At 42.5% G+C, this 26,204-nt stretch overlaps 1 protein-coding gene across 8 annotated transcripts in view; it reads right to left on the bottom strand.

Annotated features, from left to right (window-relative positions):
• Positions 1–26,204, bottom strand: part of Pde8b (phosphodiesterase 8B) — a 237,580-nt gene that overhangs the window by 41,879 nt on the left and 169,497 nt on the right. For 6 of the 8 annotated variants that reach the window (XM_076857099.2, XM_076857098.2, XM_076857100.2 and 3 more), the window contains 2 exons: positions 25,553–25,641; positions 23,122–23,182 (listed from right to left, as the gene is read on the bottom strand). The exons of the other annotated variants lie outside the window; for them this stretch is intronic. In XM_076857099.2, the coding sequence (XP_076713214.1) occupies positions 23,122–23,182; positions 25,553–25,641 (150 nt within the window). The remainder of the gene's footprint in view (positions 1–23,121; positions 23,183–25,552; positions 25,642–26,204) is intronic. 8 annotated transcript variants of the gene reach the window in all.

Below are 26,204 nucleotides of genomic sequence, written 5' to 3' on the forward strand. Positions count from 1 at the left end.
CACACCTAGGTTTCCTCTTCTCTATTACAGATATTTTCTTGGAAAAGTTTAAGCATCCCTCTCCTGTGTGATGCCAGATCAACATGTTCAGTTACCACTGATGTACCTTGATCAAACATATCTGATTTCCCAGGGCTTTATTTGTGCCTACTGACTCTACATTCAGCAAGCATTTGTAAGAGCCTTTATAGAGAGGCACTTTCATGGTTTAGCCCAGTGATGGTCATTTTCATATCCTTATCTCATGGGAAAAACAGTAATGCAAACTGCCATTCAGGCTTAAATGTTATAGCTTTCTTCATTTGTCCAATTTCTCTTTTAATGATTTTCAAACACCTATGGTGAAGTGCCACTGTACTTGATAACCTGACAAATACTGAGTTTTGGATCAGAATTACCTGGAGCCCTGTTAAAACAGATCTCAGGCCCCCGGTGCTCTGATATATATAATCCTGATACACAAATCAGACAGGCAAAGACCAAGCATTTGGGTCTCTTGGAGTCCTGGTCAAGCTCAAGCCTCAGGTAGGGACCATGTGGCAACGTATGAACACCTTTATGCTCCAGGTATGGTTGGTTCACCAGAGATGTTGGAGACACCAGGGAGTCTGTTAAAACTATTAACTCATTGTCTCTCTCCAGACTCTGGGAATCAGAATCTATACATTGTAACACTTAATCTCCAGGTGATTCAATTACACATTATAGTTTGAGAAACACTAGTTAAGTGAAAAGATCACAGGTTTTCCACAACAGATCTTTTATGCCTCTGTTTCTAGTTGTACAGATTGAGGGACTTAGAAGCTTTACCTGCTCTCAGTTTCCTTAGGGGCAAATGGTGACCAATATCAACTGCATTATAGGGTTGTTCAGAGAAACAGAACCATCAAGGTATATGGAGAGATATACAAGGGTTGGGGGTTATGATGCAAATTGGCTCACGGTTTACGGAGACTAGAAAGTCCCATCTGTAAGCTGGAGAACGAGGCAATCTAGTGGTATAAGTTCAAGAGTCCAAAACCCTAAGATCCTAGAACACCAATGACAACCTCTTTGGGAAAAACTCTCCCAAACATACCCAGAAAGAAGGTTTTACCAACTATTTAGGTATTTTTTAACCCAGACAAGCTGACACTTGAAGTTAACGATTATACTTACTTTTGAGAATCTAAGAGGTTCAAATAAGATAATGTGTGCAAAGGACCTGGCCTGCAAGCTTCAAGCTGATCTCTGAAGGGCTTGCTAACACTCTCTTCAGGGCTCAGCCTTTGTAGATTCTGGTTCAGCAGTTTGGGTAAGGGTTGACACTTTGCATTCCTTTTTTGCTTTGCTTCGCTTTTGTGTGCATGGCCGGTGGGTACTGGGGATCAAACCCCTATCTTTTCTAAATTTTATTTTGAGACAGGGTCCACTCCTTTGCCCAGGCTGTCTTCAAACTTGTGATCCTCTTGTCTCTGTCTCCCAAGTAGTGGGATTATAGGCCTGTGCCACTGCACACAGTGAAGCTGCATTTCTACTAAGTCCTCAGGTGATGCTGAGCCTGTAGGTCCAGGGGCATGTTTTGAGAACCTGTGGCCTGGCCCATACTGTGGCCCAGATAATGCCTATTCCTTCTGCTTCTCTTTCACAGATGAATTCTGTTTGTTGAGAATCTGGATTCAGTGATGCTTAATGCTTGCTATTTCAGGATCGATTTGAGTTTGATTTCCTCCAAAGCTTAAATATGAGCACATGTGGTGTGTTTTACCGAGCAGTTTACATGCAAGCAGCACACTTGTGTTCCTCAATTGCATGCTGTCATTTCCTCCATCCTGTGTCCTCTCAGTGCACAGGGATAAGAAGAACTTAAATACAAACAGCTTCAGGAAGAAATTTCATTTTGCTTAATGTTTCTTGTTCTTGAAGAATTGTTAATGATGGATGGCACTTTTGCTACACAAAGTATAAACCCACAAGCCTGCTGGATTTTGTCAAAAGAATGAGGAAATTACAAAGATCTAACATTTTACCACTCCTGTTACTTCAGCCCTCAACAGAGAGTCATTAAACTACTTAATGACACCAGGGCTTCATTTGCACTCTGATTAGCATAAGATAGAAGCGATCCTCAGGACCAATGCTTAATAAATCAGGTCTCCAGAGAGCTACCAAGATCTTCTGCAGAGGCGGGGAAAGCACAAAGGAAAAATTAGTAATAGCAAGAGGACAGGAACATAAAACAGTTTTATCATTCTGTGTCCCAAGGTTCTGAAAATGTTGTTCATTAGAATCTTTGTTTACATTTGGTAAACAATCATGCCCAGGAGTAAAAGGGCATCTCTAATTGATCCCTTATCTGCTAAAGCAACTCAAGAAATGTTTATTGAGGCAAAAATAATTAGATCTCCATCTCTATCCTCAAGGGATTTAACTGTCAATAGCAGACAAAGACAGATGCTGTCACAATTGAGTTGGTTCATTCTTGAGCACATTACTATGTGCCAGGTGATGTTCTAGATACTGGGGTGGGGGGTGGTAGAGAACAAGAGAGAAAGCTACCTCTCTCAAGGACCTAGTTCAAGAATGGCCAAAGACAACATTTCTCAAAGGCTGGGAAGTTGAAGAGTTAGAAGGTAAGTTGTGGGCATTCCCAAACTTGACACTAAATAAACTCAATCCACACATACAAATCATTTGCTCCTTGGGATGCTGCCGCCGTTCCTAGTACAGTGCGGCCAGTCTGAGGGCTGATTCGATCCAGGGAGAAATCCTAGGACGTGAGACACTCACCCAATTTGTCTGGAAATGCTCCATTAGAAATGAAGGCACAGGAGGGGTATTAAACAACACTTCTGTGCTCTGAAAAAGGCTAGCAAAATGGACATATCAAACCGCATTTGTCATTTTTTAAAAGTATACAAATCTCAGGTGGCATGCACAGATTTTTTTTTCCCCTGCTAGATACAAAATTTAAAAAATGGTACCCACAGCCAAGCAGGAACGTGGTTACTAGTATGCTGTAACTAACTTTTTCTTGGAGCCAAATGCACTGGACTATGAGTGTCGTGATGACAGGCTACTTCCAGGAGGTTATTACAGGGAGATTCAGTTCTCTGGGGTGACCTGGCTGATGGAAGGGAGACAGGAATAGGTGGCAGCCAGTGCAGTCAGGAAACATTCTCACTTTAAACAAATATAAATGTTCTTTCACTGCTGAGGGAGTGCACCTGAGCCTTCATGCCAGAGGTCCCCACAGTGTATTTATACCCTTGGGCCCTGAGGCTGCCTCCAGTGGCAAAACTAACCCTCATGACACTGAAGCTCTATTTCAAGTGAGAATAATGCATAGTATGAGTTTAGGAGGTTGTTCATCACCCTACAAAAACAACTGTTGGTATGGTCTCCCAGAGTGGCCATATCACTGTGTTTGTGGGGCCAAAATACAGCATCTAAACATCACAAACACAGCAACTATATTGAAATTTTCCTGGAAAAATAGCTGGGAAGTGTTCCTCAGTGTCCCAAAAATGCCACATTAATAATGTAATTTCTCAAGAATTAGAGGCCATAGAGTTGAGAGAAGTATGTTTGAAACGATGTGATTCCCTCTGTGGTCTGCAGGCAGTTAAGGCACCTACTGATATGCCATAGAGGGAGGCATCTGATGTCAAGTGGCTAGGGCATTTGCCTAAAGGCACAAAACTTTCCAGAGAGAGGGAAGGACAGAATAAACATGCCTGCTGCCTTACCAATCTTCCACATCAGGAGTAGCAAACATTTGAGGCAATTTTCTCTAAATTTCTGTAATATGCATATATTATATGTGTGTGTACAATAACATTGTTTTGTGGATTTTACCATGGATGTAGATGCAATATATATGTAAACTATAGCATAAAAGAGAAGAGGAAAAGTGTAAATGAACCTTAAAATTGCACGAGTTTCTATGTTTCACATGAATTGGCATAATATTAGTAGACATAATATTACACAGTAGACTGTGTAAAGTTAAAGGTGTTTGGTGATCCTTAGGGAAACCATTTTAAAATGTACAGATTTAACTACAAAGCCAATGGATAAAGTGGAATTTTAAAAACTTGTTCAAATAATCTAAAAAAAGGCCCATATAAAGGAACCGAGAAAAAAAAATGAAGAGCACAGGAGCAAACAGAAAACAAATGATAAAATGACAGACCTGAGTCCAAACTTACTGATGATTACATTAAATGTTAATGAATTAAATGCAACAATTTAAAACCAGATTGTTAGAATTGATGAAAAAATCAAACCTTAATATGCTCTCCATAAGAAATGTACCTTAAATAGACATAGATTGAAAGTACATGGATGAGAAAAGATACATGATGCAAACAAAAAGGCAAAAGAAGGCTGTGGTGGCTATATTAAATAAAATAAAATAGATTATAAGAGTGTCACTAGATATTAAAAAGGAACATTTTAGAATGACAAAAGGGTTGATTCATCATAAACACATAGTAAATGTGTGTGTGCGTGTGTGCATGCTACTTTACAACAGAGCTTCAAAACACATGGAAAAATTTGATATAGGGAAAAATAAACAAATTCATAATCATAATTAAAGATCTAAGCATTTCTCTCTTGGCATTTTTTTAGAACTAGAAAAAAATTAGCAAAGACAGAAAATATGAATTACATTATTAATCATTTTGGTCTAATTCAGATTTATAGAATATTCCACCCAATAAGGGAAGAATATATACTCTTTTCAAATAAACTGGGAATAGTGACTATCTGGCCCATACATCATGTTTCAATAAATCTGGATGGATTAAAATCACACAAAGTATGTTCTCTGACCACAATAGATTAAATTTGAAACTATTAACAGAAAAATATCTATAAAATCTCCAAATATTTAGAAACCAAACCCAACAAACAATTTCTGAATATCCCATGAACCAAGAAGAAATTCAAGGGAAATTATAACATATTTTGAACTGAATGAAAAAAACAATGTAGGACTTTGAGTCCCTGGGTGAAAACAATGCACACATGTTGAATTCCACTGCGATAGAAGAGAGGAGAAGAACATTGGGAGCCTATATAGAGTTTCCTCCAGACTCTGCCTGATATATCTTTTCCTTTAATGACTGTTGTAATAAAATAGCCACAAATACAACTGCCTTTGAATCCTTATGATGAATCAACCCTTTCTGGTGAATCACCAAACAGATGGGTGGTCTTGGAACCTCCCCCAAAATAACATATCAACATTTCAGGGAGGCACACAAAGACCTCTACACTGAAAACTATAAAACACTCCAGAGAGAAATTACAGATCTAAACAAATGGAGAAGTATATCATGTTCATGGATAGTCCTCCATATCATTAAATATTGATTCACTCCAATTGATCTATAGCTTCAATGCATTCCTAATAATAAACTTAGCAGGCTTTGGGGTAAATATTATCAAGCTAATTATACATTTTGTGTAGTAGTGAAAAGAACACAGGATAACTAATCAGTTGGATAACTTACATTATCTGACTATGAGACTTACTATGAGGTAATTAAGAGGGTGTTATGGTTTGGAGATGATGTGTCCCCCCTGAACTGTTAATGCAGCTTTTTCCTGTGTTAATGCAGTAACCTAATCAGTCCATCCTAGTTTGAATGGACTGGGTAGTAACTGTAGGCAGATGAGGAATTGTTACAGGAAGCATCTTTCTGTGGGCATCTTTCCTATGGCCCTTTCCCTACCACTCTCTTTGCTTAATGGATGTCATAAGCAGTACTCCTCCACCACACCCTTCCACCAGGATGTGCTGCCTCACCTTGGGCCAGAACAATAGGCTCAGCTCTCTGTGGATTGAGAGCTCACAAACCATGAGCCCCAAATGAACTTTTCCTTCTCTAAGTTGTTCTGGTCAGGTATTTTCATCACAGCAATAAAAAGCTGACTAAAAATGTATGCAATTAACATACGGATTAACAAATATATCGATGCAATAGAACAGAGTCCAGAGGTAGTAATACTGTACAATCATTTGACCTTTGGTAAAGGTGCCAAGGCAATCCAACGAAGAAAGGAAAGTCATTTCAACAAATGGTTGAATTTCAATAACTGAGTATCCAGATGGACAAATATTAAGCTTGATCCTATTTGACACTACAAACAAAAAAATAATTCTAGATGGATTACAGATCTACATGTAAGAGAAAACCACAAAGCCTTTAAAGGAAAATATAAAATATCTTTATGGCTTGGGTGTAAGTAAAGTTTTCTTAGGTAAGTCACTAAAAGCAATAACAAAAACATATTGGTAAATTGAACAAATTATTAATTATAAATTGTCAAATCAAAAACTTCTCTTCATGAAAATTCTGTTAAATGAATAGAAAAGCTAGAGTGGAAGAAAATATTAGTAAAACATATATACCTAGCAATAGATTGATGTATAAAGTATTCTACTACTCAATAATAAAAATAGTCCAATAAAAAGTGGCAAAGACTTTGAATAGACCTTTATGAAAGGTCAATAACACATGGAAAAATTTTTCAACATTAATCATCAGAGAAGTGCAAATTAAAACCTACACACCTGATAGAACAGCTAAAATTGTAAAGACTGGCAACACCAACTTGGACAAAGATGTGTGGCAAAGATCTCATGTTGTTCTTGGGAATGTCAAATGATAAAACAAACTACTTTGGGAAAGGAACTGGCAGTTTCTTACAAAAGTAAATATATAATCTGTGACTTAGCAAGTATACTCCTAGGTATTTTCCCAATAAAAGTTAAAATACACATTTATAAAAATGCTTGTATGAGAATGTTCATAGAAGATTTATTCATAATATTCCCAAACTGGAGTCAATCTAGGTATTGATTAATTGGAAAAAGGACTAACATACCTTGGTGTACCAATCCAATGGAATACTACTCAGCAATAAAAAGCACTGCACTGATACACTCAAAAACACAAGTTTCTAAATTATTATACTAACTGAAAGGAGCCTTGCACAAATTATATTTGTACATATTGTATGGCTCCATTTATGTGAATTTCTTAAACATCCCAAACTAATCTATGTGGAAAAAAATCAAAGCAATGGTTGCTTCTGGGGGTTGAGCAGCAGAGGTCAACTGGGATGTGGAATGAAAGAATTTTTGGAATGGTAATGTGTTCTATGCCTTGTTAGGGTTTAGGTCACACTGGTGCATACTTTTGTCAAAGATCATGCAAAAGCATATTTACTATTCATGCATTTCATTGTATGTTAATCTTATATAAAATGTAAACAAATATAGAATTGTAGTTAATGAATGAAATGCAGCTAAGCATGTGGAGAGGAGTAGTAATACATGAAATTTATTTTAAAAACCAAAGTGGATTGAAGGATGCATAAAGGATGTATGTTTGAAGAGATACAATAAGGTAAGTAGAGTAAGATGTTAAAGATACAATCTAGCTAGGAGGCATTCAGGTGTTTACTGTACAAGTCTTTAACTTTGCTGTATAATTTTCAAAACAAAATGCTAGAGAAAAAACTTGGGTGGAATGTGAATTGTGAATAGATGGGTTCTGGGTGTCTTTTTCACTGTGTCTACTTTCCCTGTGGTTTCCAACAAGTACTGTAAGCTGTAGCTGGACTGTTCCAGTGAGAATATTGCTCAGGGCCTGGGAAGTGGTTGCAAGGTGTGACGCCAAGCTCTCTCAGTACCAGTTTCTTCATCTGTTGGATGAAGACAATACTATTTTATGGACTTAATGATTAATTGAGATGATGCCTTTTAAAAGCCTAGGGCCTGTCATAAAATAAACACTCAGTAAATTATGACTATTAGGCTTCATTGTATTCAGATACAGTGTGTCATTTTGGAGTCTCCTTTTGGAATCTCTTTCTGCACATCTAAACAGCCACAGGATCCTGTGTGGCTTCCGACCAGCATACTGAGCTAGACTACCTTAGCCTCCCTCCTTCTCTTGTCCAGTGAAGACACTGTTAAGTAGCTGGTCAGCTATGAGTGAGTAGGTAGGGAAGGACAATGAAGGGAGATAACTCACAGGTAAGAAATCAGGGAATCACAGGAAAACTAACCAAAACGACAAACATCTGAAAAAGGGGAACTTGTATGCCAAACCTACCCCAACCATAGTTAATTATAACTCCTGCAGGGAACTGTTGTTTCAAAAGCATGTCACACTTACCCCTGTGACCAGGTCCTCATAATTCTCCCCTTTGGACTAGGTCATTAGGCCCTCCCAAAGGAATTGTGCCAAGGGCTATACAAAGAGAAATGAACTACAAAAGGGTGGAATAGAAACTAAGGCAAGAACAAAGGAACCCAAAACCCTTACCCACCCCAGACTCTAAGAGCCATGCTGTTCTGCTCAGAGGCCATCTGTGTAGGGCCTAAACTGTACCTTTTCCTTATTTCTCACTGTTCCAATAAGCTCCTGTCTACATTCTGTGCAACAGGCTTGAAGGTATTCCTGCTGGATTGCAAGGACTGGTGTTAGAACACCTGCAGCTGCTCAGGCTCTGAGGGCGGGTCTCCTGGGGAACAGGGACCTCCATTGGTGCCCTTGAGATTCCTGTCCATCTCTAAAGTCATGGAACAGTCAGTGCTTCGGCCATTCCCTTAGGGTCACTCTTTTTCCCATCTCTGTCTCATGCCTCAATACTTTACTCAGCAGAAAATCTGGCTCATTATTTGGTCAAAACATCTCTTATGTTCATCTCTCCTTTTTCATTTGTGTTTAAGCTGTTTAACGATAACTCTGCTTTTCTTTCTGTTTTCATATACCTGACTATAGTTAACTTGACTTAGGAAGACTGGGACAGGGGCTGTCTTATTCCTTCTGTGTCATTTATCAAGTACCTTCCAAGGATTGTCTTGTAAGACATGATGCTGGTAACCTAATTAAGAACAATTTTAAGTGATTCAAATTCATCTGAATTTATTAGTCACCTGCCTAGCATTGTGCAAGGTAATCAGTTGGTGACAGAAGTAGTCAAGATGGGGAAGACACTGAGGTTGCTTAGGATGACTTCTGTGGTGGGACAAAACTTGACTCGGCACTGGACTGTGACATAGCAGTCAAGGGTAACAGAACCCCCCAAAGGACAGCCATTACAAAGGGGACAGACATCCCATGGGAGGAACTGAATTTCTCAATCTCCTTCTGAATGCACACATGGGAACTGGGAGTCAGTATGAGTGAACTAACAGGATGCTAAATAGCTAATCCTTTGTGAAGGAATCTAAGTCACCAGGGCAGACCTTATAGGCAACAGGTAGCCAGCATGGCTTTTTTATTTGATTTGATTTGATTTATTCTTCTTAGTTATACATGACAGTAGAATCCATTTTGACAAAATTATATAAGCATAGGCTATATCTTATTCTAGTTAAAACCCCATTCTTGTGCATGGCACAATGGTGGTGTTCGCTTAGGTAATTTCATATGTGTACATGAGAAGATTATGTTAGATTTATTCAAAGGGAAAAATAAATGATCCTAGTGCCAAGTTGGGGGAGACAAAGCCAGCAGGAATGTGGAATGTACTGGAGAGAAAGACAGCTTTAGCTCAGTAGTTTAGGAGAAAGTCAGAGTTCTTAGGGAGACAAAGAGAGAAGGAGTTGGAAGACCAAACAGGAAATCATACTTTCTTCTCCAAATGCTGTTATCAAAAATGGGATGCTAAAGGTCAAGATTTCTCCAGGCAATAAAGTGCTTTCATACCTGAGGATCTCTCTTCTGGGAGAAAACAGGAGTCACAAAGGCCATCTGGCCTCATTGGTCCCGGTCAGCATTGGAGCTGACAATCTCACTCCAGAGAGGGGGCCAGGGAGGCTGGTTCAGGAACAGGAACAACTGGTGGGATGCTTGTGCAGAGCTGCCCGCCTGCCGTGACTCAGCCCAGCTCTGTGACTCAGTGTTATTCAGAGCCTTAGAAAAACGTAAAACTCTCCAGGCTACCAGCTTGTATTTTCAGAATCAAAAGTCAAGGTCATGGCCAGAAAGACTATTTGGAAATTATACTGTGGGCCTGAGATGAGTTCAAACACAAGAGACATGGCCCACTCAACAGGCACAGGACCCGCTGGGCTGCAGCTTCTGCTTCTCTGCTCTCTACTACTGAACCAAGGAGGAATGCAGACATGAATCAAAACACTGGGTCATGGGCTGGGGTTGTGGCTCAGTGATAGAGCACTTGCCTAGCATGTGTGAGGTACTGGGTTCGATTCTCAGCACCACATACAAATAAATGAATAAAATAAAGGTTCGTCGACATCTAAAAATATATTTTAAAAAACAAAACAAACAACAACAAAAAACACTGGGTCACCTTTAGCCCTTGCACAGGGAGGAAAGTAATTCTGAGCAAAATGAGGCAATTTTTTCCCTTTCCTTTTTATGTAAAGACACCCGTTTTGTGTTTTGGGGGGAGACAAGTGTTTCAGTGTTCTCTCTTCTGTGTAAACTTATAAATGTTGTCTGAAAAGAATTTTTTCATTAGAGCATGAGAGTTACACATAGTAGCTGGGTTCATCTCAGATAAATTCATATACAGTCTTTTATTCTTCCAGTTTTACTCTCCTGCTCCAATAAGTGTTGATGAGTTTGGAGGTTCCAGGGAGCTTGGACCCCCAGAGGTCATCACTGACTTCTGCTCTGATGGCCTCTCGGGCCTAACCTCACATGCTCCTTTGCACAGCCACCCCAGGGGTCCCTGCACTGATTTACCTCAGCTGGCCACCAGGAGGCTGCCAGCCAGGTCAAGGCCCCAGAGCCCCAACACTTTTGGTTAGATGTTTTAAAGATGTTTCGATTTTAATGTCGCTTTAATTTACTAGTCCAGAAAACAACTCAGAAGCCACTGCTTAAACAATTCCTTCTGAGCGCTAATTGGTCAAAAGGTAAGGGGAACACATATAAGTGCCACTCTGGCCCCACAGAGCTGTTGCAGCCCCAGGAGGTTACGTGCTGCCGTGGTAGAATCCCCAAGCACAGGTGGGTGCTGAGGTGCTCAGGTGCAGAAAAGCCACTGGCAACATAGAGGGCTGGTGATCTGCCCTCTGGACTCCACAAAGCACAAAACTGCCCCTGCCTGAGACTGACCCAACTGGCACAGCTCACCATTCCTGGGACAGTCGCTCTTTAGGGCTGGCTCCTTCCTATGGGGGTCTTACCACCCCTTCACCACCAGAGTGCTGTCCAGGGACATAATTAGAGTATAACTCCTCAACTATAGTCATGTCTCATAATGACATTTCCGTCAACAGATACGACTGTGGTCATAGCCACCTTCCTGCAAGTACACTCTATGATGTTCACACAAAGACACAATCAGCTAACAGCCCAGCTCTCATAATTGGTCATGTCATTAAGCAGCATATGGACACTTACACAGAACATTGTGCTTCTGTGACTAATGGGTTTGCCAACCTGCTATGTCACCTGGGGACCCAGCAGTGACAAGTAGAGAAACAAGACTTGGGGTTTCAGCTCTGTAGGGTCACATGGGTTTATCGAAGGTTTTTTTTTTTTTTTTTTTTTTTTAAATAGTTCTCATATCCTAAAGGCAACTGGGTGAATTTTTCAAATTTAAATTGAAACCAACAACTCAATAAATCCTGTCTACACCATTACTTCTCCTACTCGATCTCACAGCCATGAAACATTAATGTGGAAGAGAAATGAAAAACAACGTAAGCCGAAATCCTGTCAGCTGAATCAAGTAGCAAGACTTGGGAGGCAGACCAAGGGATGCATGGTTGCATGTATCCCAAATCTCACTGTGATCAGGAACTACAGTGTGGTCGGGTCAGGCTCTAAGGACAGAGACGCTCTGGTGCCCAGAACCAGCCCAGGGAGGAAGACTGCCCAGAACATCATCTGTCCATTTGGAAATGCCTCCCCTCCCATGTGCCAGGCTCTGTGCTAGGTCTGAAGAGAGAGCTGGGAAGACAGGCAGGGGCCACCCTCATGTCCTAGGGACTCATCAAGCCCAGCCAGTGGCCTTTCCCAGGTTGGCCTTCTGGGAAAAGCCCAGGCTGCACTCCATGCTCCCAAGGCCTGTGGAGCAGACAGAGGGCTCCTGGCTCCTGGAAATCACTCCTGCTTCCCATACTTCTGTTCCCAGATGCAAACATTCATTCAACAGACATTTTCTATGCCAGTGCTCAGAAGGGAGGTTCAAAGCTGAGGAAGGCCAGGTTCTTGCTCTTGGCAGTTCCACAGTGCCTCGTTCTCCCTGTGAGAATGACACACAATCTTCTAGCAACCTGCCCTTCCATGACTTTTTAATCAAGCCACACTCTAGTCTTCCTCTAAATTGTCCAGCGGGAAAAGTCCCTAGGTTAACACACCCTGATCACACCAGACCAAATCCCTCAGAGGCTTCGCTTTCAGTCAGTGGTTTCCACCTTGGCAGGACATTGGAATTCTCTGGGGGAAGGTCTCAGAAACCCTCATGGCCAGCCTGCACTCCAGACCCATCCTCTTGGAGCCCCTGAAATGCAACATCACTGTTTTATACTTTATTTTTAACTCTCTAGATAACTGCAGTGAGCAGCCAAGATAAAGAACCTTTTTACATTCCTTGCCACTTACAAGTGCTGCCCCCAAGGCTGAGGAGCAGGTAAGGCAATCTCCCTGGAGACCTTTCCTCCGTCAAACAGGTTTGGTGTTCCTTATGATTACAACCCGCTTCCTATGAATCTGCCTTTGGCTTCCTTTGTCATGCCTGGGTCAGTGTTCTGTAACTAAGCACTGAACATCCTTTTAACAGTTCTACAGATGGAAGCCTTCTCATAATCCTCCACGGGACTCAAAGCAGCGTTGGTGCAGGCCCTGCCCGTGGTTTTCCTTCAGTGCCTTAGTTCTGGTTCATGCTTGGTATGAAGCGCTCCATAAGCCCTTGTGGAATAAAAGGCACCCCCAGGACCTGGCCCTTATCATACTCCCACTTACTCCAAGTACATATGTCACACCTGCTCAGCCACCAGCCCACAGCCTCTGTTGTTAACTAACAAATAATAAGGATAAGTATTACTGAACCCACTCCTTACATTGTGATTCTGGGTTTAGGGACAAGCTGGTCATGAGGATAAGCAAATGCAGCTTTCTTTGGTTTCCTGGAGCTGGGCTCTGAAGTCCCAAACCTAAAACTTAGCCTTCAGCAAACCAGGGTGAGAAACTGATGCAAGTCAGATTTCTCCAAAATGTAGCAGAGCAAATTTAACCAGAAACATTTCAAATTCTTCTTTCTCTTCGCTTCTTTTTCTACCATAGCAGTAGAGAAGGCCACACTTCTTGGGATTTTGCTCTTGGAAATTGAAGGCACCACATAAGTGTGAATGAGACTTAGAAGTGTGAATACAATCCTTGGCAATGAATACTGCTTTACGGTTGAGACAAAAGACTCTTTAGGCAAAGGAACAGGTGGCACTATGGTTGGTTGTTAGGTTTGCATTGGGTGTACCCTGCGAAGTATGATGGGGAATGAATTCTGAAGGGTTTCAGTTAGGAGTGACAATACTCAACATACATTATTGATGGTACCTTGTCTCAGGACAAGTCACTCCGATGATCTTCAAAAGCAGTGGTGGTCCCAGGCTCCAGATTTTCCTAGGAAAGGCCCCAGGCTCCTCTGTGGACAGCTGGGTACCTCACTGTCTTAGCCTTCCACACCTACCTCCAAGCTGTCCTACGCACATCACATAAACATACCCATTCACATAGTTTGGTTTCCTTTAGTCCAAACAGCTAGGAGCAATGGCTGTGGGACCTGAAGGTGCTAGAGGCAGAGTACACCGAGGAGCTGGACAGAGGTAGGTAGGTGGCTGAGGCTGGCCTCCAAGTTCACTGGCAGTTCTAGCTCTAGCTCACCCACTTTCCACCACTCCAGGGGGTCCATCCAAGCCTGTTCATGCTCTCCTTTCCTGTTTCTAGCTACCTTTTAGCTTCCACAGGGATTTCTCCCTTAAGAACACATTCTAACTACTGTTTAAACCCATCTCAGCCAACATCTCCTCTGTGAAATCATCCCCTGGCTTTCTAAGTAAGGGTAACCATTCTCTACAAAGTCTCCAAATATGCACTTGAATTTCTTTTATAACCACGTTGCTAACTACTTTCAGATTTGAATCCTGGCTCTGCCACATTTATCTTATGTGACACCTGGACAAGTTTCTTCACTATTCCAAACCTCAGACTCCTCGTGTATAAAAAGGGGATCCTAGGATCACCTCATGGGGTTGTGGTGAGGGCTACAGGAATTCTATATGACAAGCACTGGCACAGTAAGGGGTACAAATAATATGTCTTATTATGACACATAAACAGAAGACCCCTGATAAACTTCAACAATACAACATTCATTGAGTGAGTTTAGTAGAAGCAGCAGGAGATGGAGGTGCAGAGTTCAAGACAGGATACTGCCCTTGGAGATCTGGTCTCATGGGGAAGCAAGAATAAGTGCCGAGTCCGTGTAGGAAAGAGAAGTGGCCAGGGGCACTTCTAGAGGAGACACTACCTGGGACAGGTGAGCAAGAGATTTCTAGGAGGATGAGAAGAAGGATGAGCAGGCTCAAAAGAGAGAGCGGTGGGAGCAACCCCATTGTATGAGCAAACCAGCTGTGTTTAGAGAGCTTCAAAGTGGCAGGGAAGGAGAGGGAGAGTAAGGTGAGTACCCCTGAGCCATGTCTGATGATTGTTTCCTGGATGATGAAGAATCACTGGTGAGCCCTTTAGAGTGAGGCCTGGGGACTGGATGAGACGATAATCAATGGTGATTGAATAAAGATTTAATCACTGATTTGCTGCAAAAGTGCACAGATAGCCCAGCATGGTGGTGCACGTCTGTAAGCCCAGTGACTCCGGAGGCTTAGGCAGGAGGATGGCAAGTTTGAAGCCAGCCTCGGCAACTTAGTGAGGCTTTTATCAACTTAAGTGAGACTCTGTCTTGAAACAAAAACTTAAAGGGGCTGGTGAGATAGCTCAGTGATAAAATCTGGGTTAGCCCTGGGTTAAATCTCCAGTACTTGAAACAAACAACCAACAACAAAAACTCTCATGGGTAGCTGCAAATAAGCTTACCATAAATTTTCTTCATAAAAAGCAGAGGTCAGTGTTATGGTTTAGATATGAGGTGCCCTTCAAAAGCTCATGTGGTGACAATAAAACAATTTTCAGAAGTGAAATGATTGGTTATGTCAGACATGTAATCAAATCAGTGGATTAATTAACTGGATGGTAACCACAGGCAGGTAGCGTGTGGACGGAGGTTTATATTTTGTGCCTGGTAAACAGAGCTCTCTCTGCTTCCTGCTATCAGGTGCAGAGCTGCTCTCCTCTGCCATACCCTTCTGCCATGATGCTCTGCCTCATCTTGGGCCCAGAGTGACAGGGTTGCTGACAATGGACTGAACCTCTAAACCATGAGTCAAAATAAACCATCCTCCCTGAGTTGATCTTGTCAGGTCTTTTGATCACAGTGATGCAGAGCTGGCTAAAAGAGTCAGTAAACTCTGGCCCAGGGACTAGCACCTGCTTTTGTAAATATAATTTTATGACACAGCCTTAGCCATTCCTTGACACTTGCTCTGTGGCTGCTCACCCACTAAGAGTTGAGTTGAGTTGCAGCTGAGACTGAAAGGCCTAAAATACTTATAATTGGTCCTGAAAAAAAATGTCCCAGCACCTGATTTAAAGAATATATAACTCACAAATCCTAAATAATACTAAAAACATAAAATACTCTTTCCTGGGAAGGGGTACCGAGGATCGAACTCAGGGGCACTGAACCACCGAGCCACATCCCCAGCCCTATTTTGTATTTTTTATTTAGAGACAGGGTCTCACTGAATTGCTTAGCACCTCGCTTTTGCTGAGGCTGGCTTTGAACTCATGATCTTCCTGCCTCAGCCTCCTGAGTGGCTGGGATTACAGGCATGTGCCACCGCACAGAGCCATAAAATATTCTTTATTGTAAAATTTACACAGCCAATTGATTCTTACAAATGCTTTTGTTGATTTTTGCTGACTTCTTGTGCCTGCAGCCCACTGAGAGTTGTGACTGATGAATGAGTAGAGTTCCAAGGTGAATGTTAGTTAATATTTTCATTTACATTAAAAGATGAAAGTAAAATAGAAATTTCATTCGTTCATTAGAGCAACTTCTTGAATTAAATGTTAGTTTTTTAATATATTTTTTCCTTCAGTCTAAAGAACCAATCCCCCCAAAAAAGTCCTTATCTGTAGTATTTGCTAATTTCCTTCTGTTGTGGTTGTTTGACTCTGTAAACATAATGTCACCGAATGTGGAGTCGGGAAGACATACAAAGCGGCCTATGTTTATGAGGCATTTCCACAATAAAGATGAAATAAATACGCAGAATCTCTAGCATGCAGATAACACATGTAGAAACATGCTAAGGAAGTAATGGTTTTGGATACTTATACTCCTGAAAATAAAATTCGTTTAATTGCATTCTTACACAATTTATTTTTTTTTTAAATGGGGTCTGGTCATCTTAGCCAGCCTGGGTTTACCCTCCTGGGTTCAAGCAAGCCTCCTGCCTCAGTCTCCTGAGTAGCTGGGACTACTGGTGAATGTCATCACACCCAGCTCTACAATTTAATTTTTGATAATGGTCAATTTAACAAATGACTCACAAAATTCTAGAAAAAGAAACCATCAGTTTTCATTAGTGGATACGGTCTGGTTCCAGCACACAGTGTGCAGAGACAGAGCAAGCAGGTATAGCCAGAGGTCCTAATGGCTCAAACGAAGGGGCTGTGGATGGAGGAAAGGAGATGAGGTCAAGAGCTATGATGAAGGCACAATCTTCAGAACTAAGTGGCTTCCAGGATACCAGGGAATCAGGAAAGCAAGGATGCTAGGGTGGTTCCCTGGTTTAGGCTGTGGGTCGCTGACTGGATGGTGTCCTACTAGCCAAGTCAGGCACAGCAGGAGAGCAGGCACAGGTGTGGGGAGAGACATGGTGACCCCCTGTTAACGTCCACCGCTGGACCAAAGTGCCAGGTGGTTGCTGTGTCTCACTTAGTGAATAAATAAATAACTACTCAGGCTGAGCCAAATGTCAAACCTCAGCCTTTCTCCTCAACGTGAACTGAATGAATCCCTTCTAAAGAATCAGGCACCAGCTATTGCCTTGGAAAAAGAAAAGTCTCCAGAGAGTACTAACGCTCATAAATCGCACACACAAAACATTGGTGAATGAGTAAAATGTTAACAAAAGCCAGGTCTTAGGTAATATAATGGGCAAGTCTCCAGAATGAGCAGAATCTTGCAATAACCTCAGTGATACAAATCATAAAAATGGGACCTCTGAAATTTAAATTAATTTTGGAGGCAAAAATCCTCCTCTTCAAGGCCAACATTGTATCACCTCTTTAAGTCCTAGTTATCTTAAATGCATTAGAGATAAATAACATCACTTTTTAAAGAAAGAGCTCAGTTACGTCTGTTTCTCATTCATTATCGAACCTATGTTACTTTTCTTAGGTCAAACTAACTTCTCTGTATGTTTAGGCCTCCAGTTCTGAAGCTAAATTGAGCAGGTCCTCCCTGTTGGAGTAGGTTATTATTGGTGAGCGGATATTAATGGTTTCATCAGAGGGAAACTTTAGTTACAGCTCAGACTTATCATTCTCTCCCCTCTCTTTCTCCCATCCTACACTATAGGCTAAGTGTCTCATAAACATCTAGTGATGGCAGAGAGGACAAGATGAAAGAACAGGGGGAAGCAAAAGAAATCCCAAAAAGAAATCCCATATTGCAGTGCAGAGCAGACAACTCCGGGCCTGCTGCCCTGCTGGCCACAAGAAGCTGGAGATTCTCTGGCAGAGTGAAGAACACCTGCGTCTACCAGTACCTGTGCAGTCTCCTCCCATGCTGTGCTCAATGTCGGTACATAGACTTCGAATGTCTTTGGTTTACCTTCTCCATTATTAGCCAAATGACTCCCTCTCAACTTGACTTCTGATACTCACAAAACAGGCCATGACCCCACCAATGCCCAACATGAAATTGTCCTCTCCCTCCTCTGAACCAAGACCTTCTCATGCATACGATCCTATTTCTCAATGTCCCTCCTGTAAGCTCCTGCAGTCTTGTAGCCTCAGGGGCTCCCGGGGTCCCTGACTTGCAGCAGGTCCTCCATCCATGTCTGTTCAAAGCTTGGTTATTCAAAGTGTGGTTTCTCAGGGAAAAACAAATGTGGTTTTGCAACATCAGAGGTCTTCCTTTAAATAGCTTCTTGTAAATATGTACTAAAGCTAAATGGAAAAATTTGGATAATTTTGTTTATTTAGTGGCTTTACCAAATATACCAACAAATATTTCAGGACACCTGCTGTGTGTACAAACTCTCTATGATGGTAATACATCAATGACACAAAATATACTTCTAAATGTGAATGGCCATTTTTAGAGGCAGCTGAGGGTATGTCTGCAGCTATAATAACCTTGACTTCAATTCTGTTTTAAGAAGTCACACTTGGATGTGTACCCTGAAGAATAAGCAAATATTTTTTGTCTTGCCGCATGAGAAATATAGTGGTTATGTACATAATAATTTGGGGGACAGGGAGACCTGGAGGGCCAGTGGAATACTGAAAACAATTTTTTTTTTCTGACTACTTTTAACTCAGGACAGACCCTGCCGCTGGACTAATGATTAGAGTTCATACCGTCCCAGTCTCCAAGTCATTCTTCTTGGCCTACAGCTCTCGAACTTCGGCATGTTTGAAGGGTTGTTACAACAGTGCTGAGGTCCCACCACAGAGTTTCTGATTCTGATGTTCTGATTTTACATTTCTAACAAATTCCCATCAATGCTGCTGCTGCTGCTCCAGGGGAATCATACTTTGGGAATCATCTATCCAGTTCATCCTCCAGTGAATTCCTCGGACAGTTTTTCCCACTGAGTGCTCCAGTTCTACCCCCACCTGCTTACAGTGGGGAACTCACCATCCACGAAGACTATGAGCTTCGGTCAGTTTCCACCTTAAACCCAATATGAGCGATCCCTTTAAACTTCCCCTGCTTTTGCCTCCAGGGTCTGACCTTCCTGCCTGCCTACCTTCCATGAAGCCTTCACAAAACTGAAGACCCCATTCTCTCTTTCCTGCTCCTTCACACCTCATCCCCTTCAGATCTTGCTTTAGACACTTCTGTCTTAACCTGGTGCGTGACTATGACAGAAAAGTCTTATTTTTTCCTAATTTGTACAATTTCAAGATTAAATAGCTTATAAAACAAAATATGCATGAACCCCAATAAGCTATATCCCAAAGTAAGATTTCAACATTGTAAACTTGACCGATTCTGCCTTTCTGTTCTCATATGTGAAAGTTACATATGTGAAAGTTCTTTTCAAAGTTGTGACTTCCTAACTTCAGGCCCCAGGCTAATGTGAGACTGTGACAACGCGTGTATATCAGTTTGCAGTGGAAGAAACCAGTTTTTCCATGAAGCCTAATTCTTTGTAGTTAAATAGCTACTCTCCACTCAAAGATTATGCCCTTCCTATTTTTCATGGTTGAAATAACATTCTTGAAATGAGGTTGAGCAGGGGATCAACGGAGTTTCAAAATCAGGGCCCCAATTTCTAGCTCTATAAGCCCTGTATAAAATCAGGTCAGACTGGTCTCATTTTGCTCTCATTCAGCTATTGTCTTGGATCCGTGATTAGCCAGAAAGCAGAATGCTTCCTCTGAGTCTGGCTACAGCCTTCCCCTGTATATACCCTCCACTGTGGAATGGAAGGGGGCATCTTTTCTGGAGCTGCTCATCGTGTGGCCAAGGCTCCCTGATTTTGCAAAAGAAATGCTTCCTCTTTTAGGATGGGAAATACCTGCAGCTCCTTGAGGGCTTCTGCATGGCCCTGTGAGAAGAGGGATTCCATAAGAAGAGGGATCAGGCCATCTGACAGACACTGACAACTGCAGCCCTGTCCTCCCCTGCCTACTGCCTTCCCATGTTCTTTCTCACGGGATCTAAGCCTGCCACTGGCACACTGGTTTTCAGGGATGCTGTGCCTGGATATTCTTATGGCCAAGGCTTGGAGGAATGAGACCAGGGAAGGCTTGTGCAACCATGCTGGGGACAGACACTGTAGGGGTGGTGCCAGGAGGCCCCTCTGCTTTGACAGGCTCCCCTGGCTCAGGCCCTTTCCTTTCCCAGGCCAGGTTCTGGTCTGGCTTAGGAGGATCTAATGTAATGCAGGGTTCTGTACACCTCCTTTTCCCTATGCAGTCTCACTCTTGGCCATGGCTACAGATCCCTGAAATTTCATAGCTTTAGTCATATATTTGAATTTTGACTTTGACCTGGGGAAAAGATAAAGGCCTCCAGGGACCTATGTCCTCACGTCCTTAGGATGCCAGTGTAAAGGGGTGGATACGGGCTTTGAAATAGGACATGGGGTTAACATGAAGACAAAGGGTCCCCTAAGAGTATGTGCACTGTGGCAGGGGATAAGAATTCTTGGGGATCTGGGATATTCCTAGCCTAAGAAAGTGGGAAATTCAAGAAAGAAAATTATCTTCTAGAAATGGAGGTCAGCAAACTTTTTCTATAAAAAGCCATATAACAAATGCTCTAGGCTTTGCAGGCCCTGGGGTCTGTTGTAACGGGTCCACTCTGCTGTCCTGGTGTGACAGCAGCCACAGAGAGCATGGCTATAAGTACGAAGCAGGCCACCTTTGGCCTGGAGGCTGCAGTTTGCTGCCCTGGTCCTAGACAAAGCCTCAAAAACTCTTTGCCAGCATCTCTAGGACCCAAGTTTCATGCTTTTTCAGTAGTCAGTTGGTTCTTCTCCTGTGTTATGTTTTGTTTTGTTCAACCTGTTTAATGGTCCGTGACCCTTGTGGCATCTAAGGTCAAGACTCTACATCCCTGGGGCCAGCACAGAGCAGGTGTTTTGTGCACATCTGGGGACAAAGTGTGTGCAGTGGAGGGGGAGAAAATGTTTATAGCAGACAAAACTCACTGAGCATTTCCAGTCTCTTGGCAAAAAGCTACAGGGCTCACAGCGGAAAAGGAATCTTTCCTGATGACAAACACGACCAGCAGTCAGCTGCCTGGCTTACTATTTTGTTCCTTGTTAAAATTCAAACCCACGGGTCGATTTTGACGTCAGGGCTAAACCCCAGAAAGCAGCACCACCGGAACGCCTGCAGACAGGCTGGTCCCCGTCCAGAGAGCCCTCCCCGGCCCTGAGCCCCTGGCCACGCACTCCCGCCGCCTTCGATGAGGAGGAAAAGCGCTGTAGCCAGCCAGGGGGATAAAAATGCTTTATTATTGGAAAATCTAAGAGTCTCTCTAGGCCTGTGCCGCACCATTAGGTGACGTCAATGGCTCAGGGTATCCGAGCTCTGTGTTTTCTACTCTTCTCAGAACAGCAGCTGATTCATGGCAGTAAAGGCGTTTCTATTTAGAGCTGCAGAGAAGAAGAGGTGGTCCCTTGCTTCTGCATCCTGAAGTCCTGGGCTAACGGACGGTCTGCTCTCCCTGTCCAGCAAGAAGCATTCATAGCTGACAGGAGGCCAGGACTGAGACCCTCCATTTCGTTGAAACTAACCAACAGGTTGAGGGCCTACTATGTGCCAGGCAGGTGGGCACACAAATACTAGGTGGCCCTCCTAGAGATGAGGGGAGGGAAGGTTAGCACAAAAACAGTCGTGGACAATGGTGGGGGGGGGCAGGTAATACAAAGGAAGGAAGGTGCTTTGGGGAGCAAGGTGGTTCTTAACACTTCTCGGGTTGAACTGTGGGGGACTGTTACGATTCAGACATGTGGAATGGGAGACTGGCAATTCATTCTCAGAAAGGGAAGAGGAGGGGAAGTGAGGTCAAACTGGTGGGCCAAGTGTGTCTGTGTCCTCTACTGTGGGTCCGTAGCCCAGAGACAGTGGTTTGCACAGCTTGTGTTCAGTAAAAGACACAGCAGGATCGCCTGTCCCTCTCCCTCCCCTGCCTGTGTCACCTCTCAGGCAGACCTCATTTCCCCTCCCAGCGTGTCTGAGAGGAGAGGCTCCCGAGGGAGGCTGTTTGAAGATTCTTTTCTTTTTCTTATGAAAGTCATTCCCTTTCTTTCCCAGGGGTCTCCAAGGATTTGCCTCTCTCTATGTGACTTTATGGTATTACTGGAAAATTTCCTGCTTGAATTCTCAGTGCTGAAGAAAGCATTTTGGGTTGGACTAAATATTATGAACAAGCCCATGGCCACAGATGCCTCTGATGCCCTGAGGCACCGACTGACCCAGTCCCAGCCTCCCTCTGGAGTCTCTCCTTATTGGAAAGAGCCCAGGTGACCTCAGTCCTCCCGGCTCAGGTCTACCTCCTCATCTGACCAGGCTTCACCTCATCCTGCACTTCACAAGTCTCTGCCACACAAAATACAATGGATTCCTCCCTGGGTGCTCTTAAAGTCCCGTAGAGACACTGTCCCTTCTTTAAAAATCTTCATCAGAGGCCACATTGTACAATTTTTCAAAAACTGATTGGCAATTATGTTTGTCATATACTTTTTAATCAACAAATTATAAAGCATAAGATAAAAAAAATCTACATGATCCAGTGGTAAAAGTATAAATCAAGTATAAATCCCTGTCCCCAGGATGCTCCCTATGATAAAACTACCTTAAAAAGTTCCTGAATATAACAACATACTAAAATTGTTATTTTAGAAGACAGCATTCAAATGTATTGCTCTACATGATGGATTGGCAAGTACTATTTTGAAATTATTTTTGATCATTTGTAGTGGTGAAATGCTCAAGTGAATACATACTTCATTTTTGTTTACAAGATTAAGATAGGAAATAGAACATTTTTGGTTTGGAAGAAGAATTTTATATCATAAAATACATCAGCCAGGAGAGTCAGGCATAAGGTACAGCATAACTAATGTAGACTACTAATAATGTCAGGTAGACTTGTAGAGGAATTTGGGGGAGGGGGAGGGAGTCTGTCAGAGGTATCTAGTTTTCTCATAAACCTTCTTCATTGGCAACTACAGTAAGATATGGAGAAAGACAAGCAGAGAACAGTGGTTGAGATGTAACACACGGCCAAGCTGACAAAGCAAACGGAAGAAGCTGAATACTGTACCTGCTTGTTATTGTCAGTGGTACAACACAGCTTCTTGAGGGAGACAAAATGCCTAATTTTCCTAATAATATAAATAATCAGTTATTAGTCAGAGAGGAGAGGATTCAACAAGTCAACAAATGAAAACATCAACAGTCTTCTTAAAGCAAAACTCCAAGGTCCCTCCTAGGGCAGGTGTAGAATTCAAACAAAACCCAAGCTACAGGAAACACACTTTCTACCCTGGGCCCACACAATGCCTTCAAACACGAGCCTCCCTGGTCATTCTAGCTGGCTTGGAAAACTTCCTAATGGGTATTTCATTTTGCAATGGCCTCCTGAAGTTTGGTGCCTAGATATTTTCAGTGATCAAATGAAATGCTACTGCAGATAAATTGGTCTTAATTCAGTTGACATGAATAATTTTATTGCTTATATAAAAAGCGAAAGACTCATTTGGGCAATGACCAAATTTCATGGTTGCTGTTTTTACATTAAATATTCCATATTCTTTCACACTATGGTTGTCATAATGATGGCATTTTTCAGGCAGAGAAAAATCCTCCTATTTCAAGGTCATGGACAGAATCCTGAAACTCAATCTATGGTCCTGCTCACCACAAGGGAAACCAAGAAGAAGAGGACAGGTGCACCAGCCCTGTGCAAAAAAAAAAAAAAAAAAAAAAAATCAGCTCAGGATGGATTTTCTACTAAGAGTAAAGCCATGAAATCCAGAGAGTATGTTAGAATTTATATCTGAGAAGACTTGGGTACATCCGTTTTCTGTCTCTCTGTCTTTCTCTGTCTCTGTCTCTTTCTCTCTCTGGTTTACTTTTCTCTAGATGATTCCAAAGATAACTTTAAAAATCCTGTATTATTCTGTAATGAGTTTCACTCAAATAGGATGGGGTAAAATTACTCTACTTTTAATCAGAATAGCCTCTGATAGCTCAATGTCTACAATTAGGGAAAATAACACTGGAAATTATGTCTGGATAAAAGAATTTCTTTCTCTCATCTGTAAAATCAGGAAAAAAAATTACTCTGACAGCAATTACCAGGCAATAGCATATCTCCTCTGCTTTGGTTACCCAATGATTCTGGTCACACCTACAAAATGATTTTTAGCTTCGATGTTCTGAGAAGATGGTCTAAGGATGATGACAGAAACAACATGACAGCCACGGGCATTATCTTCCTCCCGTGGTTATGTGCACTGATGGCTGTAGATGAGGTGCTACCCGTCAGGAGGAAGGCCTGGGGACAGCCTCTTTCCCATGGCTGGGAATCCTTGGCCAGGGGCCTGCCAGTGCCCACAACCTCCAGAGTCAATCCAAAGGGAAGACACAAATTACAAAATAGCATGAAATACCAGGTGGTGGTATCTGAATAGACAGAAGGACGATTTTCAAACTAACCAAACAAGTAAAACTGGAGGGGAAATAATTTACAAACACTGCTGAATGTATGGAATATCTAGTTTTCTTTTCTTTTCTTTCTTTTTTTCTTTTTTGGATGTTGATGGACCTTTATTATCTTCATTTATTTATATGCGGTGCTGAGGATTGAACCCAGTGCCTCACACATGCTAGGCAAGTGTGCTACCCCTGAGCCACAACCCCAGCTCCATGAAATATCTAGTTTTCTAATCACATAATGATTTTAAAGGAACTCGGCTTGTCTGGAAATTATATATGGGACTTTCTGATTCCAGTCACTGGCATAATAATAGCTATCATGATTCCTTCCAAAATGTCACATGTCACTTGTCCTTATAAATTCAAACTCTTGTGCTGGTGTTGACTTTCAAGTTAGTTTACAAAGAATCGTCCTATTTATCTCTGTGAACCTCCTCACAAAATTTGACTGGAAGGAGGAGAAGGAATTGCCTGTTTTTCTATCTCTCTACAGGATTCTCTAGTAATCTGGGGTTCCATGGAATCAAATGCCCTGAGTTCCTGATCAGACACCTTTCTCTGCAGGTCAGCAGGTTCCATGGCTCTTTTACAAACCCTTGTAGAATAAGCTCAGAGTCCATCTGGAGAGAACCAACAAAGAATTGGGGCCTCAAGAAGGAAAGAAGGTTGGTTCCCGGTGGGCTGAGATCGGCAACTCTGGTTGGAAATCACTTGTCATTAAGGGGAAGGGACAACCTAGACCTTGAATCTGCTTAGCAGGTACTAGGAATAATGGGACCACATAGGACCAAGTGGGTGTGGACAGTTGGGGAGTGCTTCATGAAAGACCACGGGCAGGAGAGAGGGTAGAGAAACCACAGTCAGAGGTTTCTGGTGGCCCAGTGGAAGTGCTCTTGATATAGGCAACATCTGGCCCGACCTTGCTGCGTTTGTGGACCTAAGGCTTATGCTGGCATTTCAGTGTGCAAACCCAGTGCCCACGAGACCCCTGAGTCCTTATCTTCAGCTGAAAGAGTTGAAGAGTTTGCTCTCACCCTCCTTGGCCAATCACTGGGGTGATCTTCACATGCTGTTGAATGCTGTCCCCGGATTTCCGTCTGGCATAGTAAACCCCCTGCCACTCCTACATGGACAAAGAGAACTCTTAAATCCTGCAGTGGAGGCACACAGCTGCTCCCACAGAGGTTCTTAGAAGGCTGTGAGAAAATTCCCCATGGCTTTGTTACATTTTACAAAACCACTACATTTTTGCACCTGCTGCAATGCTGTCCTGGTCACAGTGCATAAAGACAAGACCACAAAACCAACATGTTTACTGCTATACTGTTTGTCCTGGGTCCCAGGACACTTGACCAGTGAGTGGAATTTGTACTATCAGCCCTACGGGTTCCATGGCACCAGGTTTGAGAAGTCTCTCTCTCTCTCTCTCTCTCTCTCTCTCTCTCTCTCTCTCTCTCTCTCTCTCTCTCTCTGGAAATCTTCACAACAACTTGTGGGCTTGATATTATCACCCTTATTTACAGATGGACAAACTGAAGTGCAGAGATTCTCACTGACTTGCACATCAGAAAGCGAAGGATCTGGTTATAATTTTTCAACTCTTTAACCCTCCTTGAAGCCCCAACCTTTCTAACATCCCAGCATCCTCCTAGCTAAGACTTCTCCAGGGCAAGGCTGTCTCCTCAC

The sequence above is a fragment of the Callospermophilus lateralis genome, chromosome 5, assembly GCF_048772815.1.
Source record: "Callospermophilus lateralis isolate mCalLat2 chromosome 5, mCalLat2.hap1, whole genome shotgun sequence".
Taxonomy (NCBI): Eukaryota; Metazoa; Chordata; class Mammalia; order Rodentia; family Sciuridae; genus Callospermophilus; species Callospermophilus lateralis.